Source organism: Glycine max, chromosome 18 (genome assembly GCF_000004515.6).
Source record: "Glycine max cultivar Williams 82 chromosome 18, Glycine_max_v4.0, whole genome shotgun sequence".
NCBI classification, from domain to species: domain Eukaryota; kingdom Viridiplantae; phylum Streptophyta; class Magnoliopsida; order Fabales; family Fabaceae; genus Glycine; species Glycine max.
In genome coordinates, this window is record NC_038254.2 from 4,205,927 (window position 1) to 4,227,334 (window position 21,408).

A 21,408-nucleotide genomic window follows, 5' to 3' on the forward strand; every position below is an offset into this window, starting at 1 on the left:
CATATGGCGGTCAACGTTCCTTTGGAACAATCAATGTTTAAATATGGACTTGGGGACCACATTTACGAGATTTGACATAATTAGAGGACTAAATTCGTGAATAAATTTAAAAGAAGACTAAAATTGAAATTGGAGACAACTAGGGGGACCAAAAATATAATTTTGTCAAAACGAAACTACAATTTCATTACATGCTTCCCTCTTCTTCTTCCTTTACAAGAATAGATCTGCTGATGGTAGGGGCATGCGAATTAAGGCAAGGAGTTGCGATGGCGTGGTGGTGAGGATTCATGGTGTTGGCTGGGCTGGTGAGGGGTCGCACACTCGCAAATCTGAAGTTGGGAATGGTGCACGATGCTGGTGGTGGTGTTGCATTCAGATTTGATCGGTGAGGGGGTTGTGTAGTGAGATTGTGACGCAATGAGGGGGTCCGTTTGAGGAGGTGGTGACGTGTTGAGGCCAATACCGCATGGTGCGATGCTGATGGGTTAGGTGGGGTGAAAAGGTGAATGGAAAGAGGGAGGGATAAAAAGGTCTTTTCTTACGTTTGTAGGTGCACTAACAAATGAGATTTGGGCCAATAGCAACTTCCATTATAAAGGATTTTTCTTTGGGCACCATGCAGGTTGCTGGTACACCCAACATAACATGTGAAATTCCAGTTTTGCCTTTTTATAAAACTGACTTTCACGTTATTAACACGACGCTCTAACCAACTATGCTAATAAACAAATTATGTTATAAAATAATTAATGTCGCTATATATAATACTAAAAAAATTTCTAATGTATATTTAATGCACATGTAAATTTACATAATAAAATTTGTGATAATTAATTTTTATCTAATAATTAATTTGTTTACATATATAAATATGAGCTTACGGATTATCAATATGTATAAGTTTTACAGAAGGATAAAATTGGAAATCACATGTTCTGCTGGGTGTGTCAACAATTTGCATGGTGCCCAAATAAAAACCCCATTACAAAATGACAAAATGTTACGGCTTAGTTTCTTGTGTTAAAAATAGGAAATAATATGTTCTAGAATGGGCTTCTTAGGAATTGTTAGGAATCTGTTTTGGGCTTTTGGCTTGCTGTTAGGTGCTTATATAACAGCTAGGGTGGGTAATATATGACCATATAAACCTATTGTATTGCTCTGAGTAGGAGAGAAGAATGAATTTAGAATTTAATTTTTATTTCCCTTTTTCCTTCTAATTTCTACGGAGTTCCCTTGAAATGAAAAGTACCATGTATCACAAATGTCATCCTTGCTAAATTAATCCACTTAAATATAGTAATAAACAATGTTAAGCATTTTACGTAAGTCTCCCTTCTATTTCTTAAATTATAAACAACAAAGTTGCAGTACAAATCACGATTCAAGTCTACACTCAATCCATTACCTCATTGTACTGGGTCATCATTTCCCAAGTTGATCTAATAAACGATTACTTATTACTATCCTTAAAGAACGGAAATTAATGAATGAAGGCTTTCAGTCTTTTAGTTTTCCAATGCGCATACTTCACTGTACTACTGTGCACGAGGAGACGCTGTAAATGGGAATAATTAAGTCTTGATTTCCGATGACTAAGCATGTGTAATTTCATTTTTTGGAATCAACATGCACACATGTATATAAGTTTGGTTTTAAGTGTTTCAGGTAATTTCATAGTATTTCACAAATACTTCTGTTCGGTGTATCTTAGTCTTCACTGGCTTGAAACCCAATAGCTAAAGAAGATCATGGAATTGCCATAGGAATCGACCTTGGCACGACTTACTCATGTGTTGCAGTATGGCAGGAGCATCACTGTCGAGTGGAGATCATCCACAATGATCAGGGTAACAATACAACTTCTTTTGTTGCTTTCACGGACGACGAAAGGTTGCTAAAAATCAGGCTGCTACCAATCCAGAGAACAATGTCTTTGGTGCATTTTCTAGTCTTAACTACGAGTGTTTTTTTATATTTTTTTCTTATGAATTGGTGTTAACTTTTATTTAAGCCTAAACTTTTATCAGTGCAATGAGTTGACCGCAATTCTTTTAACTTATGCAGATGCTAGGAGATTGATTGGTAGGAAATATAGTGATCCTATATTGTTCAAAAGGACAAGATGTTATGGCCATTTAAGGTTGTTGCTGGTACTCATGACAAACCTATGATTATCCTTAACTACAAGGATGAGGAGAAGCACTTTTGTGCCGAGGAAATATCGTCCATAGTTCTTGCAAAGATGTGGGAGATTGCAGAAGCGTTTTTGGAGAAACGTGTAAAGAATGCAGTGGTCACTGTGCCTGCTTATTTCAATGATTCTCAGCGTAAAGCTACCATAGATTGCTGGTCTCAATGTTATGCGGATAATCAATGAACCCACTCCTGCAGCCATTGCATATGGCCTCAACAGGAGGACTAATAATTGTGTTGGAGAGCGAAAAATTTTCATCTTTGACCTTGGTGGTGGTACTTTTGATGTGTCTCTCCTTACTCATAAGGGTAAGATCTTCCAAGTTAAGGTAACAACTGGAAATGGTCACCTTGGGGGAGAGGAAATCGATAACAGAATGGTGGACTACTTTGTAAAGGAGATCAAAAGGAAAAAAAAAGTAGACATTAGTGGGAACCCAAAAGCGCTAAGGAGGTTAAAAACTGCGTGTGAGAGGTCAAAAAGAATACTCTCATGTGCTGTAGCTACTCACATTGAGACATATGCTTTATCTGATGGCATTGACTTCTGTTCTTCAACCACTCGTGCAAGGTTTGAGGAAATCAATATGGATCTCTTTAAGGAGTGTATGGAGACAGTAGATAAGTGTCTTACTGATGCTGAAATGGACAAGAGCAGTGTACATGATGTTATCCTTGTTGGTGGTTCTTCTAGGATTCCCAAAGTGCAAGAGCTATTGCCAGGCTTTTTCAATGGAAAGGATCTGTGCAGGGAGCATCAACACTGATGAAGCTGTTGCTTATGGTGAAGTTGTGCAGGCTGCTTTGTTGAGCGAAGGCATTAAGAATGTTCTAGACTTGTGCTGATGGATGTTACACCACTGTCACTTGGTATGCTTAAAAAATGAGATATCATGAGGGTAATTATTCCAAGGAATACTACTATTCCTGAAAAGTGATGGAAAACATATCAACAGAATAACAAATTCAATAACAGAGCAATAGCTATCGAAAATAAATTTTCTCAAAATTGTAAGAATTTGTGAAAAATACTAATAAAACATAGAACGCACAATATAAATTAAGAGCACACAAGAGATACAATTTGTTTAATGTGAAAAATCCTTCAATGGAAGATTTAAATCACGGATCGTCCAGAATAAAAAAATAATTTAACTATAATCAATAAAGGTATCAAAAAGTCTCCAACAAGTGTACTAAAATATGCTATAAATAGGCAGATCAAAACAAAACATCAATGCTTACAATAAAAAAATAAGAAGATGAAATTTCAAAATATAGAACAAAGAATGCGAAATACTTATCTCCCTCTCCAGATATCATTTTGACAATTCAATCGGACAATTTTAAGTATTATGCGTGTAGAACCTATTGTCCAAAAATCCGTCCAATCTAATGGTGGACGAGTTGCAATCTTAAAAATGCTCTCGGTGAGTGTGTAAAAAATTACAATGATTTTCGCTCTCCTTTTTCTTTCAATGTTTTGTAGTTGTTTTTCCTCACAAATGAATGTTCACAAGAATGCTTTACAGAGTTTATGATAATCAATCCTCTGTTGGAATTAAGGTTTATGAGGATGAGAGAACAAGAGCCAGTGATAACAATTTGCTGGGTTCTTTTAGTCTTTCTGGCCTTCCTCCAGCTCCTCATGGCCATCCTTTTGATGTGTGTTTTGCCATTGATGAAAATGGTATCCTATCTGTTTCTGCTAAGGAAAAAACCACTGGCAATAGCAATAAAATTGTCATAACCAATGAAAGAGAAAGATTGTCAACGGAAGAAATTAATAGAATGATTTAACAAGCAGGGGAATGCCAAGCTGCATATAAGAAATTCCGTAGGAAGGCCACTGCAATGAATAAATTGGATTATAAAGCATACAAATGGAGAATGCGTTGGAAAATGGGAATTTAAGTTCAAAACTTTGCTCAGAAGACAAGGAGAAGATCAGTTCTGCAATTACAAAGGCCACAAAGTTGCTTGAAGGTGAAAATCAAAATGGTGAAATAGATGTGTTTGAGAATCTCTTTGAACGTGTCATTGGAAAGTTTGATTTTTAAACTGTGAATTTTTAGTTTTTAGTCCTATGCCAGTTGATCCGTGCTTGATGGTGAATTTTTAGTTTAAGTTTGTGTGTTTTGTATTTATATATATATATATATATATATATATATATATATATATATATATATATATAAATAACACGTTTAGTTTCTACCAATATCATAGACATTAGGTATTAATATATCAAATGTTAAAATATTCAATTCTGTAAAGATGAAACACAAATTAAAATTTAAATTAATAAAATAAGGCCAAAACTAAAATTTATTACATTTATAGAACAAATAACATACGTAAGAAACCATTTGTACACGTCATACTTTTTTATTTGTTACTCCTGTATAAAAAAAATTGTTTTAATGTGTTATTTAAATGCTAAGACAATTATTAATTAATATCTTTAGAGTGTTGATTAAAAAATTAATTTTTTTTATTAAAATAAGTAAAATCGAATTATTTATTATTTTTTTACGCGCTCTTATAATCTTCATATAAATATATTTTTCCTTTAACTTTTTAACGAATATTTAAAAACACTATTTATAGTCACTAAGAGCCTAGATTTAATAATATACATTCTATAGACGCTAAGGTAATTAAATACTCCGTGTTAGGAAAGTAGGGGGGTAGTAACTAGGAAGGGAAGTAACGTAGATAGATTTAGATAACTAGATAAGGTTGTCGTTGATATCTCCCAACTTGTCCCATTGGCCATTGTCCATGCGCCATTTGCTGCCTTTCTTGTCCTAAGCCCTCAACACAAACACAAACGCTCTCTCTTTCTTCTATCTTCTCCCAACTTGAGTTGAGATTCTGAGTAACAATCAAAGTTTGGAAAAAAGTTTTGAGGGAAGAAAAGACCACGATGCTGGGTGTGACCACTCTTACTCTGGGTTCGTCCACCACATTGGTGGCTCAGAACCATGCTCAACAACATGCCACCACTCTTGCCTCAGCCAATGGAAACAGAAGGGACAGTGTTTCCAACAGGACTCACCCCTTGCCTATGAGTTTGGTATCTTCCACCGACCAAAGTTTCAGCTTTCTCTCTTCCTTCAAGGAACCAACACATGCACGCCCCTTCACCACAGCTGTTGCATCTGTTGATTCTGACAAGCTCAATTCATCTGATCCTCCCACCAAGGTTTTTTTCCTCTCTTAAACTCCAACCCCACATTGAATTTGTGTTCAATTTTAGTTTTTTATTTTTATTTTTTCCATTTTGGTGTCTGTTCTATGTTATGTTATCCTAAGTTGTTCTCTAGTGAGTGGTGCTATCCTTGTCATGAGAGAAAACGGTTGATGATGTGATTCTATAATTGGTTTTGATGGTAATTATTTATTGCTTTGTTTATTTATTTTTGGCTTGTCTTTGCAGAATGAAGCCTCCAAGTATTATTTTCTTGTTGCAAATGCAAAGTTTATGTTGGATGAGGAGGAGCATTTCCAAGAGCAATTGTTTGAGCGGCTTCGTCTCTTTGGAGAGCGTAATCAAGAACAGGATTTCTGGCTTGTCATTGAGCCTAAGTTCTTGGATAAGTTCCCTAACATTACCAAGAGATTAAAGAGACCTGCTGTTGCTCTTGTGTCAACCAATGGTCCCTGGATCACGTAAGAACACCAATTTTACTTTTTTTGGTTTTTGATTCTACAAGTGCTTTTAACTATGGAGTATACTTGAAAATATGATGCCACATTGATGCTTGGATTGACCGTCATTAACTATGAAAGGAGGGAAATTCTTTCATGTCATATCCAAATTATGCGTGTGTGTCTGTGGATGTTTTCATATATTGGAAGCCATTCTATGTAGAACCTCCAGACAAATCCCTAGCCACCTATGTTTGAGTACCTAAGCTAAGCCTATGTGGCTAAAATAAATGTCTTTTTATGTGCTTGCACCATGGTGATTCTCACTTCTCAAGCATGAATTGACCATTTGCTTCTTTTTTTATTTGGCAATCTTGGAGCTGACAGTTGTTAAATGTGGTAAACGGGTTTCTTCGTTTCCATATATTTTCCTCCCTTTACTTTTAGTGTTTGGGCTCTGGTGATAGGAGCTCCACCCTTTCAAATGTTATAATATGAAACAATGGTGTAAAAAAGTAGTGTATGATCAACAAAATTGCTGCAATGAAAATCATCAACATAGCGTCAAATGCCAGTTTATAATGTTTCAGCCACTTTGTAACTCTGTCCCTATGTATGTTTTGGACTTTTGGTAGATTCATGAAGTTGAGACTGGACCGAGTTTTATCTGACAGTTTTGAAGCTGAGAGCCTAGAAGAAGCATTAGCTTTCAATCCTACTGATCTGAAGTTTGAGAAGCCTGAAAAATGGGTGGCACCCTATCCTAAATATGAATTTGGATGGTGGAAACCCTTCTTGCCCCCTGTTCAGACAGAGGTGCAGCCTTAAGATATTATTTATCCACACTGTTTCAGTGCTTGGTATTCTTAAATCTTCTTTTCCAATGGTTATTGTTCAAGTGCAACTGGATGGTAGTTAAAGTTGGCTAAATTTGCATCCATTTTTGTATTTTTGGGAGGTAGTATGATTATTTAAAGTTGAGGCGTTGTCCTTAGGATCTAAGTTGTAGGAATTGCATTTTATGTCTCTCGAATGAGTTAAGTATAGATATTGTTATCAGATTGATGTTCTCTGTTTCTAGAAATGTATGTGAACTGTGAAGGCCCGCAACTTATTAGATTTTTGTCTTTTGAATAACTGACTTCTAAGGTACTCAAATTTAGATTACATAAAGCTTGTGTGTGAGGCTTGAAATTACAGTTCATCAAATGAAGTTACCTCCTCAAATGTACTCACTTCACACTTTTTATCCATTGGTATGTAAAGGCTTCCTTAAAACATTCAGAGCCTTGTCCAATCACAATCCGTTGCCCCTGAAAATTCTGAACCCGTATCAGCCTATATCTAAGAACATAGGTGATTTATCCAGCTACAGTTTTAGAGCTTGTCCTTCTTGTTACAGATACGTGCCATAATCCATATTCTGCATTCTTGCACTCTTTGTGATGACATGGGTGTGATTGTCATGAGGTCTGGGAAACTGGGGGCATATGTGGCATGCAGGCTTCTTTTTGAGGTTGGACGTCCTCATCTTAAATGTTTGAGTCTGAGAAAATATAGAGGGCAGTGTTGCAATTGTGATGGGAGGACTGATGAAAACTTCTATAGCATTCGCTTTTAGCCATTGTCTTTGCCAAGAGATCCACCTATAGCCAACTTCTAATTTGCTAAATCCTCCATTAACTGTATCCAACTTCCATAGCTTCTTAATTATGTCTTTTCACGTGTAACTGCTCATATTGAACTGGGACGGGATAAAATAGACCCCACAATGGCTTGACAGATTGTAAAACATCTTGCAGTAAAAGACAGGTTCCCATTAGAGGCGTTTCATACTTCCTCTCCTCATTGGGCTATTTTGTTAGCCTTGTTTTAGTTGAGACATTTGTGCATCTCCTATATGACTAAAGGTAGTTTCTCTGTGGGATGTTCCTATTTATGTTGTCTTACAAGATCCACTTTGATACAAAGAATACAAGAAAGCCAACTAAGTGCAAGGCTATTTGATTTCATGCAGAGATGTGCAAAAAAGTTTATATAAACTTGCACATATTTACAAGTAAATCCAATGGTGTAGAAAGGGGTATTACTTTTCATGTGTTATATGTCTAGATTGCCTAATGTGGATGCCGTTTCATTACAGAAAGAAAAGTGACCAGATATATTTCTTTAGTATTATGAAGTTATGCTTTAAAGAAAGAAGGACCACTAGGTTTCTTTCTGGTTCACATAAGTGGAACATGTTCTGCATTTCTTGAAGGTGGTAGAATCGTTTCCTTGATTCATTCCTTCCATGAGTACGTGCCATTCATCAACTATGGTTCGCCCTCAGCTATGGTGTCTACTTCTAGACATTGCTAGTCAGCTTCCCCAACCGTTGACTAGATTCTGCTGATGAGTCATGCTTCTATCTGCTAATGAATTTTGGCTTTGCTAGTTATGACACTTGCCAACATCTCACCCTGTACTCTGGATGACAATCAAATGGTCATTATCCACCCTTTCAAATAGTATCTTGTGATACCCTCTATCCTGACATACATATACTTAAGATAAACATATAAAAATTTGAAATTTAATTAAATCAATTTTCTTCAAATCACTTAAACAAATTCATGTGAATAAAAAGGTCACATTCACTTCGCTGTTATAAAATAAAACTTATTAAAAATATTTTCGACTCAACAAGGTCGTCTAAAACTCCAAAGAATGAACTAAAGACTCAACATGTAAAACAAAATGATTAAAATTACATGTCCAGAATTTTATGCAATTAATACAGAACTCTATGTCCCAATGTTATATCCTATCAGATTATTGTGTTCTAGCGTTGTCTAGCATGAAGTTTTCCATAACCATCCACCTAATTATTTGCTTCCACGAACACAAAGTTTGAGATCATCACAAGATCCAAACACAAACAACACATAGGGAGTAATTTATCACATTTCTAACTAATAATGAAAAAGGGACAACATATATATACATATCATATAAATGAAATATAACTTACTTTAACACTGCTCATGTTATTCCACCACTTATCGCGTAACATCACATCTCAACATTACATGTCTCACATTTTCACATCATTCACGTACTCAAGGATCAAAACACAATATTAGTCAACCAATCAATATTGATCAATGCACATGTATTATGCAACAAATATACTAAGACTCAATCCTATATGTAATGTGATACCATGTTAATGAAAAACCTTGTCGGGCGCTCAGTAGTACGTGACAAGATAGACCACATACTGGTAAGTCAAGTCACTTTCACTAGGTAAAATCATAGGAAGACTAGTCATGGTCATTCTGTTTTGTAAAAACGTTCCAATCATATGAGATCAACATAAGCCTCAAGGAACATTCAAATTGAGTGTATTTATCCCCAAGACCTACACTCCGAAGAGTCCGTCAGAGCCTTTTCCTCCTTATTCAAATTCAACCCAGAAAATATTTTAGCACGCATACTCTATCTATAAATTGTACAAAACACACGATTCCTCAATTTTTCTCAAAATAATTTTAACTCGTCGCGTCTCAGAGTGATTAAACTCGTCGGGTTCTCACAGTGGATCCCATCACAATACTCGTCGTGCATTAACTTGTCGCCCTTAAAGGATCTTACAGTCATATGATTGTACAGTTTATAGTTGACAATTCAATGCACCCAACATCTCAATACACATGTGAAATCTCACAATTTAACATATACTCAACTTGTCACTTACACATAGTTCATCACACTTTCGTAATCCCAAGATAACACGTTATCACGCCTCATGCATTATATACATGTCACACAATAATAATATTAATATGTTATATTCATATGATTAAATCTCTCAAACAATCTCTAAAACAAATATTAATATGTCACACTTCCGTAATCCCAATATTAATATGTTATATTCATCACACTTCTCAGCAAGAATGTTAACAAATCGAGTGTATTTATCTCGAAGCCTAGACTCCAAAGAATCCGTTAGGACCTCACCTTTTCGATTCAAGTTCAACCTCTAAAACAACTTTTGCATGTGAGCATTGCTCATGAATTATACAATACCCACGATCTCACACTCATTTTCAAACACATTTAATACAATGCGTTACAATTCAGGTTCTTAACTTAGAACTCTACACTTTCCTTTAAACATCCACGCATTGCGCTACAATTTCCTTTTAACACCTCGTGCATAAACATTTTTTTCTAGGTAAATACCAGTTGAATTATTGTATAATTCACAACTCACAACACAAGTAATATCACCTCAGGTATTAACCACATACTTATTCACAACTAAATTCCATGTCCACAATTTTAACATCTTACAACATCACAATCCATCATCACATGTTTATGTGTATCTCATAAATTAACACATATTCAATTTATTCCTTACACACAATTCCAATCACAATTTCATGGTATCAATATAACAATTTATCACGCTAATCTAGTAAATCTTGTCCAAACCACAAACAAATTATACAAAAATAATTTTCACAACATGGGGAGTAAAACCCCTCAAACAATTTCATATAATCATATCAAAATCAAAAGAATCAAAATCATACGTAAAAAATACGAAAACATCAAGAACACTCAATTTTATCAACCAATTCACATCAAGGCATCAATTGGTCCGTTAAACATAACAATCTCATAATTATAATCGTAAAGGAAGAATTACAATACAATAAACATCCAAAAATAAACCCTAATTTGATCCTATAAGGATCCTTACACATGTTTATTCTAACCCCAATTGTGATAAATTCATCCCTTATCTCTAAGCAAGTTCACGTGTGTAGTTCGACAACGATAGCGACAAAACTTTTCCTCTAGTTGTTTTGCTAGGGTTTCCAAATGTTAGAGAGAAGGAGAAGGGATTGAAACCTCTATTTCACTGTCTCTGTGCGAAAATGACTTCTGAACCTAATGTTCAAATTTCACGACGATCCAACGATTAACGAGTTCAGAATCATAGTTTTACTGAGATAAGTTTGGGTGTATGCGGGAAAAAGAGAGAGTTTTGGGAGAAGAAGGAGGAAAAACGAACTTGAAAGAAAGGAAGTGCGTAGACGTATCGTAAAAATTGATCTAATATGTTTTTATTTATAGTAATATGTTTCTATTTATAGTTGGAGTACTCTTAACCTATTATTTACTCTATTTTTTTATTTTATTATTTTATAAAAAGAAACTCTATTTTACTTTCTATAAAATGAATAAATATAATATTTTTTTATTTTCTAAGAACATATATTTATTTTATTTATCTTAAAATCTTTATTTTAATTAATAAAAATATTTTTCCTTATTTATTTAATTATAAACATCTCATTATTTTCTTAAAAATCTATTTTTAAATATTTTTTTTTTAAATTTTCTTAAAAATCTATTTTTAAATAAACTTTTTTTAAATTTATTTTACAAAAGATGGAATGTTACCCGACACCTCTTAAACGTAGTTTGAAATCATTTAAAATATCGTAAAACTCAACAACTTTGTTTTGAGGATGTGAATATATGCCGTGGAGTAGTGATATATAGACACCCTTCCATTATATATACCCCATCAACATCCATCTTTCTTTCTTCCTATTACACCATAATACTTATCATTGCCTGCACTTCTCTCTCTTCTATCTTTTTATCTTTCTAGGTGTTAAATAGCATATGAGCGTCCATGTCTAAGTGTCTTATATATGCCATATCCAAGTGTCCCATATTTTAGACATTAGTTGTTTCTGTGTTCGTGTCATGACCGATATCTGTATTGGAGTTGGTGCTTCATAGGTGGAATGTCATTGCTATGACATAGCTGCGTGAATCAGGCAATTGAAAATTGTAGGTGTTTTGTAATTTGACTGTAGGTAGCTGACATGTAGATTAGAGTTGCAGCAGTGAGCCAATAGTGAAGAACTGAGACAGCTCCCAATGTTACTGTAACCTGCAGATTACTTTCTTGTCAGATAAACCACATGACACTGTGACAAGATGAGTAAGCAAGCAGAGGAGGATGCTGAAAAACACCAAGAGAAATTTCTTTAAATCTTGTCCGGAAGCTAGGACCCCAAATGTTGAGTGAGTATACGTATTACTGAAATAGCTGTACTGACAAGCAACCCTTTAGGCAAGATGAATGCTGATAATTCTGGGGGTGGTGATCTGTATTCACAAGAAAATAGTATCATTCCTTGGTGTAAAACAATAATCCGACAACGTATGTGAACAAATTCATTCAATGAAAAATCAGCTGAGTGGCAGGGAGCACAATGTGAAGAAACTAGGTGGTTCATTCACAATAAGTGATAGACATTTTGTTATTTGATAAAAAAAAAAACAGAAAAATAAATTGGACAAGAAGAAAAAATATAATACATGTTCCATTTTAAGTCACTGATTTGGCGAGCTTGACGCGGGGGCGATTTGAAATTAGTGTCAAGTAATGAAATAACAGAGAATAAGGAAACTAGTAAACTAACTCAAGCTGCTGCTTGCAGCAAACTTATTAAATGCAAAACTGTTTGGGACTCAATTTGATCTTTTGTAAAACAAGTATCAGAGTGATCTCAACAATGCAATTTGATTCGAGTATGGCAGAGATGAAAGTAAGGACAAGCGAGATGAAAACAAAACAAAAATTATTTAATTTCAATCAGTTATTCCATTATCATATCTACCAAAGACAAGTAACAGCACCCCGGAAGTGGTGATAAATCTAGAATTGGCATAGTACTCAAGAATTGTGTCATTGCAGATTGTTATTACAAATTTGAATATGAATATAACATGATGGCATGTTGCAAATGGTTACAGAACTCTTTAATTAAAGAAACAAATGTGAGACAAGTTAATTTAGTAGCTACAACACTGATATTAAAAATATCTCTTGAAAATTAATATTCATTTACAAATAGGAAGTTACATTAGCTGGATTGGCAGTTTCGAATAATTGATTACCTCAACAAAGGAAAAAAAATGCTTTAACAACTGATTGATAGAGTGCATTAAACTTACATGTCAATAAAGGATGTTAAATGGCTCCAAAGAAACAGCGTTGCCAATAGGAGTATGAGAGAGTCATAAATGAAACTAATCAGGGTGCAATCCATCCTCTTAAAAAACAACCATGTGAAATTTACACCAACAAGAACGCTTGCTCAGATCTTCTTGTTCCTCCAGAGTATAATATCAGCGACGAAGCAGAAAAACCAAGTTTTACCATAAATCTAACTTTTCAGCTGTTCTGTGTAAAATGATACTGTACTTCCTAATTCACACCCTCAAACTAATTAAGGCCATGTTTGGATGAGCTTTTCCTTAAGCACTTGTAGAAGAAAAAATGTAATAAACTTCTTCCATAAGCTAAAAATAGCTTATGCACAAGTTAAAATCAACTTTAGAGAAGGTAATTGATTTCAGCTTCTCTATAGTTTATTTAACTTATGCATAAGCTAATTTTAGTTTGTGGGAGAAACTTATACCACTTATCATCTTATGTTCTTTTTCAGTAAGTAGTTATAGAGAAACTTATCTAAACATGGCCTAAGTTAACATGTTCAATGTAATTCTTGCAACACGAATGAAACTTCCAAAGCATGCCATGTATGAAGGAGTGTAAAATAAGCAGAAGAGCATACTCAGTCCAGAGCCTAAGATCACACGAAGAGACCTTTTCTGGCCAAAGAAGCGATTCTTGGCAGTGGAGTACACAAAGTATTTCTCAAACTCGGTCTCAAATTCTGAATCCTCATCATCAAGTTCTTTGTTACTGAGAAAATCAGAATCTGCAACATCTATGAATTCGGTATGTTGAGGCATTATTCATCCTCCTCCTGCTATATATGTTAGATCTTTTCCCTAACGTTGCTATAAATATAGCATAACCTGTAAACAATAACATTTCCAAAGAAAAACAATGGCGTGCATTAACAAAATCAATGTTACAAATATTCATTGCATGAACAAATGAAGAACGTTAAATCTAATGATGACAAATGCACAGACACGTATGCATGCATGGATAAATTGTTTAGCATGTAATGTAGGTAAGAGAATTTGCATTTACGTACACACATTTAAAGTATATATATGATGAAATTAATAGTTTCTTACAATCATGGATCAATGACCAGTAGAGTTTTTTATCCTTTTAGAGCTTTCTTCTTTTCGAGAATATATGGATTCGATTTGGAGAAAATCTGCTTTTTACCTCTGCTATCTGTTACATATCTCAGAGAACCTACACAACGAAATCGACCCCTTAATATTCTCATGAAAGCAACCACGAGTTAAAACCACATATTATTTTCCTTTTTTTTCAGTTTTCAATTATCTTATTTTTTTTAAAGAAATTGTTATGCATATCAAGTAAATGGATTTATCCATAATTAAATGTTTATTTTTATATAATTAATATTTTAGTCTATGTATCACACAAGATAAAAGTTTATTTTTATATAATCAAAATTTATAATAAATCTATAATTTTAATATAGATTTTTCTTTTGTATTTTCTTTTATTTAGTTGAAGTAAAATTGAAAAACAAAGAAGAGAAAAGTTCATTTATAGAAATAAAAATTCATTCATTTTTTTTCCTCTCTTTTTATCTTCTGTTCAAATCAAATTTTAAAACTTTCTTCCTCATTATTTTTTTTAACTTCTCTTAGATGTCAATTAGTTCTAAAGATAGAATCTATCAATTTACAGCTGGAACAATTCTAATTTTCTTATATAATTCTATTTTTTTTCCTTGTCTCATACCCACTGTCCTTTTAGTAACATATAGTCCTTGTTGCACAAACTTCTTCTCCTTGATAAATGGCCGAATTTTGGTTTTGGTTTTTAGCAGAACTGTGCATTAAATTATTGTACACCATTACTCATCATCGTATCATGTCAAAGCATCTCTTTATAATTTCTTTGGTTCACATAAATACTGAGTTCATCTGTTCAGTAAAACTACGAAAGAAATTTCACAGAGTGCATGGAATAAATCTGTCTTCAGATGTAACAAACAGTGCAAGTGCTAGAAGCATAATGATGAGTGTTGAGTTCTTTTTATTGCTTATTTTTGACATATGGAAATAGGAAACTAGTGAAACAATATTATACAATTCATTGGGGGTGTGAGTGCATCCCCTGCATTAAGGAAGCCTTAATTTGCTATATAAAATTTCACACATCATAACAAACTCTATCATTTATCTCTTCATATAACTACTACTCTCAAGGAACAACTCATAGTTTTTTCACCAAGAGATGGACTCCATGCTCAGGCTCTATGAGCAACCTAAGAGTAGGCGAATGAACGTATCGTGGAGAGAGGGAGAAAGTGAATTTGGACAAGATGAGAGCTACCAGCATCTTAAGTTCAACCATAGCCAAATTCTGTCCAAGACACACTCGTGGACCAACCCCAAAGGGCATGTACATGTGTGGCAACTTACAAGCACCTATGGTTCCATTGGCAAATCTTTCTGGGTTGAATTTGTTGGCATCATCTCCCCAGATATCTGGATCTGTATGCAAAGTTACTACCATTATCCAAAGGTTAAAACCCTTGGGGACATCAATGTTACCAAATTTCATGTCCTTGAAGGCTTGCCTTGACACCACAGCTACAGGGGGATAAAGGCGCAATGATTCATGAATAACCATTGTTAGCTGCCACAACAAATGCTAGTTATGGTTGGTGGTATTTTGAAAGTCTCAATATCTTCAGAAAATGTCACTATATAAAAAAAAATAATTTCTTAATGGAAAAAAATGTTAGGCATTAGAATTGCCTCCATCAGTATAGCATCTATTGCTTTATCTATTGGAAATCAAATTGTTAGTATAGACATTGTGAGTTTATACTTATAATATTATGCATTATTCTGATATTTGATGTACTTAGCATATATCAATTTTTTATACTAACAGAAATTGTCTATTAGTATGATGTATCAAACTGTTAGTATAAACCAAGTATATATATTCACACTTTAATTCCTGTTACACAAATGCTATATCAATGTGGAGGCCAATTCAAATGTGATCCTATTTGTATATGATTTTTTTGTGGTGTATGCTGCTTAATGATACTTACCTGCTTCATCTTACAAAGCATATTAAAATCTGGGATACTACCCCTGCAAATTTCTAGCACCTCAGTCCGAACACGGTCATGCCAATTTTGATTTGAGGCCAGCAACATCAGGCACCATGTAGCTGCAACTGCAGTTGTCTCATAGCCTGCCAAGTATATATTCTTGCAGTTGTCAACAATAAATCGGTCAATGGCCTCTTGACTTGTATTACTATTCCTAGCACCTTCAAGAACCATTTGCAGCAAGTGCTTCTCAAAACTAGTTTCTTTTCTTTCCTTCACCCCCTGTAGTATCAATTTTTTCACCTCCTTTTCTAATTTCCATGCTTCTCTATTGGTCTTTGTTGGAAGGTATCTGTAACATCATGTGCAAATGAATTAATTGTATACCGAAAAATTGAAGGCACAATATCACAATAAGTAATTCAGGTGCTATAAATTTTTAAAAGGAAAAATTTTGTACCTCATGCCAGGGATCCCAATAGAAACATTTTTCCAGGACATGATCTCTTGGAGAGCTCCAAGTTTCAAGAAAATTTCTTCCCCCTTGGAATAATTGCTTCCAAAACATGCTCTTGAAATAACATCCCCAGAGAAATTTCTCATGTACTCATCAATTTTTATGTCAGCAACTCCACCTTCTGCTTCTGTTCTACTTTTCCACAAGTTTAGCAGAGATATAGCAGACTCACTAATTATATTCATCATTCCCTTTGCAGCACATACAAAAAAATTTATTGCAAGTTAAGAGCCAATGTAACTAAGTATCATCAAGCAAGCTGAAAACCTTATATACCTTAACCTTTTCCATGTATAGTTCTGGAGCTAGGATCTTTCTTTGATGCACCCATGTAGTTCCATTTGAAGTTAAAACACCTTGACCCAGCAAAGGCCCTAGTTGTTTCTGTTGATATGAAGGCTTCCCCAAGTCCAAGGATGTGCATGTGGTGATATCTCTCACTATGTCAGGTTGACTCACACACAGTATTTGTCTGTTTCCAAGAGAAAACATGAACACTTGACCTGCTTACACAAGATATTAGAAGCATGGTAATTCTCAAATCAATCAATGTACTATTTGCAACATCAGTGTACAAATTAGTCCACTCACAAGCAGAAGGTGAGAAATCAAACAGTTCAAGACTATAATTTTGGAAATTAAAGAAACACATGCTACTTTACAGGCTCCATGAACATAATTTTGCAGGTAGGGAAGTAAATACACTAATACAAAGTTCTCTGGTCACGTATTACGTGCTTGTGAACTAAATATACATGCAAGAAAAATGGAAGCAACATACGGCATGTTTATATTTCTGTCACGTTCAGTTGTCACGAATTCCGAATTGTTGTTTTGTGAGAAGTAACAATTTGTTACTTTTGACAGAACAGCCGTTTGAAGTCCCTCAATTGTTAAAACAAACTCACACACACACACTTTCGAACACACTTTTTATCAGTTGAAATTTATTAGAATTCACAAAATCTTATTTTGGTCTCACATCTTATTTAATGAATCTCTTTCATAATTTTGTAATTTTTAATAAATTTTAACTAACTGTAAAGACTAGAAAGAGTGTGTTGCTAGCACTTCTCTACATATAATAGGTACAGATTATCAATAACATAACATCCCCATGATATTAGTAGGTGTGTGTATAAGTGGATATATATAAGAGCAGGAGCAGCATTAGATATCATATACCCCTTAAAATTTATGTAATTACCCCTTTAATTGGATATGCAAGGCGAGTCCTGGTACAACGATAAAGTTGTGCCTTGGTGATTGGTTGCCATGGACTCAAATCCAGAAACAACCTCTTTGCATATGCAAGGGTAAGACTGTGTACAATGATCCTCTCTCATTCCTTCACATAACGAGGAGCCTTTGGACATTGAGCCACGTTAGTTTCTACCCCTTTAATTGGAGAGTAGTTGAACAATGCATTCCTATCCAACTTAGTACCCAACCAAATTGAAAATTTAATGCAGAAGGTAAATGCTTGCGGTTTTTTCTGTTCATGATACTCAAATTGGGTAATCATATGTGATGCAGCAGTTAATAACTTTATATAAAGAGATTGAAGCATACCATACTGTTCCTTCCATTTATCAAACAATGGAAGGATAACAGAAGCACAGTTGTGAGAGACAGGGATTTCAAAAGAAGGAGAATTTGAAGTGGTAGACCGAGCTTTCTTTATGTCCACAATATTTCCTAGCAGTATAGTTGGAGGTGGACCACTGATACCTTGCTTCATTAGCTTAGAGCGAAGCCTATTTGGGTTCTCCACCAAGGAAGTGTATAAACGACACAACAATCCAACAAAACCAAGAAATACAATGGACATGAAAAACTGGGAATCAAGTTGGAGCTGCATGCTCAAAGAACACTATTCTCTCTAGACTCAAATCACATGCAAACTCTACTGTGTTGGGTTTGAAAACAAATGTATGTAACATTCTCCAATCTTATGGAACATTAGTCATTATTAATTATATTATGGTAATAGTAGTAGTCCGTGGAAGTAGTTGGCTGGAACCAGCTCAGCTAAAATAAATAAATAAATAATTAATTAAGTTTTTATCCCTTCGATTTTTTTGAAATTTATTTTTTAGTTCATAAACCAAAATTTAACTAGTCAAAGTTTCTAAATTTTAAAAAATTTCAGTTTTTAGTCTCTAAACAAAAGTTTGAATCCATTATTTTTTTATTTAATGTGATTTTAAAGATTAAAAACCAATTTTTTTAAAAGTTTAGTGACTAAAAATCTTAATAAAAAAAGTCAAGAAATCTTAACTGTAACATCCCATTTTTTTAAAATAAATTAAAAAGGATTTTATTTAAAAAATAAATAAAGTTTTTAAAAAAATAATAAGATTTTTATAATTAAACAAATAAGGAAAAATAATTTTATTAATTAAAATAATGATTTTAAGGTAAATAAATTAAATATGTGGTTTTCGAAAATAAAAATAATGTTTTATTTATTCATTTGATAGGGAGTAAAATAGAGTTCATTTTATAAAATAATTAAATAAAGAAAAAATAGAGTAAATAATAGGCTTAGAGTACCTAGAGTACCTAGTTCATCTACACTTTCTAAGCTCTATCTTCTTGTAGGTTCTCCTTTCTCCTCCTCCAAAAATTCTCTCTTTTCTCGTATACACCCAAATATATCTCAGTAAAACTACGATCTTGAACTCGTTAACTGTTGGATCATCCTGAAATTTGGACAGTACCTTTGGAACTCATTTTTGCACATTTTTACCGTTAGGATTTGCAAAATAATATCTTTTGAGAGAGAAATTAACCTTGCATGGAGACAGTAAAATTGATACTCTAATTCATTCTCTTTCTCTCTAACGCTTTGAAATCCTAGCAGCGCAATCAAAGGAAAAACTTGAGTAATCTTAGAGAACTGCTAGAGACGTCTCTATCGTTGTCAGACTACACACGTGAGCCCACTTAGAGGTAATGAATGAGTTTATTGCAATTGAGATTAGAATGAACATGTGTAGAGATCCTTAGGCGCATGTTAACTCATTAACAAGTGCACCAATTCGTCCAAATAATATTTTAAAATGGTAAGACCGAGTATCAATTCCACATGAAATTTGTTTGTATTTAGAACGATGTATATCCAATTTTTGTACAATTAATGAATAGGTTTGATATTTTCAATTTAAGTCATTTCGTAAATTAAAATGAACTACCCTATTCTAAACTATAATCAAGTAAGAAAACAAACACAAGGAGTAGTGAGTGATCGTGAACGCAGGGTTCGAGTATGTTGGGACTTTCCTACCAAAACTACTCTGCATGCAATATAATTAATTTTTCTCTATTCAATATCACTCTAGTTATTACCTACACCTACTCATTTACTCTAACCGTGATTTCTCACATGAGAAAGCCTAATTCCACTAATTTCTTTCTTAATCCCTTAAGAACTAAATTAGTTAAATCACATTACTAATGAAGATGCATACACAGGCTAAATAACCTCATACTATCCCTAGCAATGAAGCATTTAGATGTCCATTCTGATTCTAAGGATTGTAAACATTTTCCAATGCCTAAACCCTAAACATGACATATATGTGGGTGATCAAACTAAATACACAAAAATAAGCACAGAAAGATACAATGAAACTGGAAATAATATTAAATAGATAGTGAGAGTAATTACATCAAGAGATTTTGGTGGAAAACTGCCAACAATGGGATGATTTAGCCTCTCATTGTCATGAGAGGCTTAACTATACAAAAAGGAATTAAAGTGTATGGAGGAATGGAAGGAAAATGGGTGTGGAGGTAGGCAATGGCTCCCAATGGGTGTTTTTCTCTCCTTTTGTGAGCTCTAGGTCTTCTTCTCGTAAAAGTATGAACTCCTCTTTTTTTTTTTTCTTGTTTCTCACTTAAACTCCACTTTGCTTTGAGTTTTTACGAATTTGCGCTATGCGCGAGTAAGTGATTGGGCACTAAGCGCACAACTCGCGCTAAATGCGTCTTCATGTGACGTGGAATCTTCCCGCTAAGCGGCTTCAGCGTGCTGAGCGAGCCTTAGGCACTAAGCGAAAATCTTCAAGTCTCAATTTCTCTTGCAACCCCTCATCTGTGTTTTTACAACAAAAAAAAAATACCACCAAAACAATATAACTCTAACATTTTAAGCATCTATCACACAAAAACTCATAGGATGTCAAAATTCCACTAATTCACACAAAAAGAAGCGATAAAAGAGGAGAAAATGGATAATTCATATATGTCTTAATCACAAAATATGCTTATGCACATCAGTTATTAGCGCCCGACGAAATTTTTCACTGACATGATATCACATTGCATATAAGATTGAGTCTTAGTGTATCTGTTACATAATGCATGTGTAATGATCATTATGACTTGTTACATGATGATGAGTAATTAATTGTGTGAGTGTGAGATGTTGGGTTGTACTTGAGATGTGTTGTTTTGAACACATGATTAATGTGAAGATGTGAAATGTGATTTTGTGATTAAATCCTTGGGACAAGTGATGTTACGCAATGAGTAGTAAAATGATGCGAATTGTGCTAAGTTAAACTTGTTATACTTATTCTATATGTGTGTGTGCTTTTATTTATCTCTACATGTTTAAAAATGTGATAACTCACTCCCTGATAAATAGTTTAAATGATGATTATATTTAATGACACCACTCATAGTTAAAGACAATATACAATTCATAATAAGTGTTTGTGAGAATAGATTATAATTTGGAACAAAGTTAATATGTCACTACATTAAGACAATATTATTACCTTTATTTCTATTTATAATATCTAAATTAGAAGTGATGTTTATTTTTTTTATAAGACTCAATCCAAAATATCCTTTGCATTAATAGTTTTTAGACCAAAATATCCTTAATTAATTAACTGTAGTAGCAAACATTTA

The 21,408-nt window shown here is 33.9% G+C and overlaps 2 protein-coding genes and 1 pseudogene across 3 annotated transcripts; 2 read left to right on the plus strand and 1 right to left on the minus strand.

Moving 5' to 3' along the window:
- Positions 1-244: 244 nt before the first annotated feature.
- Positions 245-4,259, plus strand: LOC100784887 (heat shock 70 kDa protein 4-like; annotated as a pseudogene).
- Positions 4,260-4,889: 630 nt separating this feature from the next.
- LOC100807863 (uncharacterized) lies at positions 4,890-13,808 on the plus strand. 2 transcript variants are annotated; one of them, XM_006601984.4, is made up of 3 exons: positions 4,890-5,407; positions 5,642-5,874; positions 6,489-6,912. In XM_006601984.4, the coding sequence occupies exons 1-3, from the start codon at positions 5,129-5,131 to the stop codon at positions 6,679-6,681; spliced, it is 705 nt and encodes a 234-aa protein (XP_006602047.1). In that variant the 5' UTR covers positions 4,890-5,128; the 3' UTR covers positions 6,682-6,912. The 2 variants fall into 2 exon arrangements, with proteins under 2 accessions (XP_006602047.1, XP_014626432.1); XM_014770946.3 differs by lacking the exon at positions 6,489-6,912 and adding an exon at positions 13,469-13,808 and having other exon boundaries at positions 4,900-5,407.
- A 1,109-nt stretch (positions 13,809-14,917) lies between these two features.
- Positions 14,918-18,448, minus strand: LOC100785420 (cytochrome P450 714C2). Its single transcript, XM_003552855.5, has 5 exons — positions 18,058-18,448; positions 16,762-16,988; positions 16,429-16,676; positions 15,966-16,320; positions 14,918-15,538 (listed from the first exon to the last, which is right to left on the minus strand). The coding sequence occupies exons 1-5, from the start codon at positions 18,344-18,346 to the stop codon at positions 15,113-15,115; spliced, it is 1,545 nt and encodes a 514-aa protein (XP_003552903.1). The 5' UTR covers positions 18,347-18,448; the 3' UTR covers positions 14,918-15,112.
- Between the last annotated feature and the right edge of the window lie 2,960 nt (positions 18,449-21,408).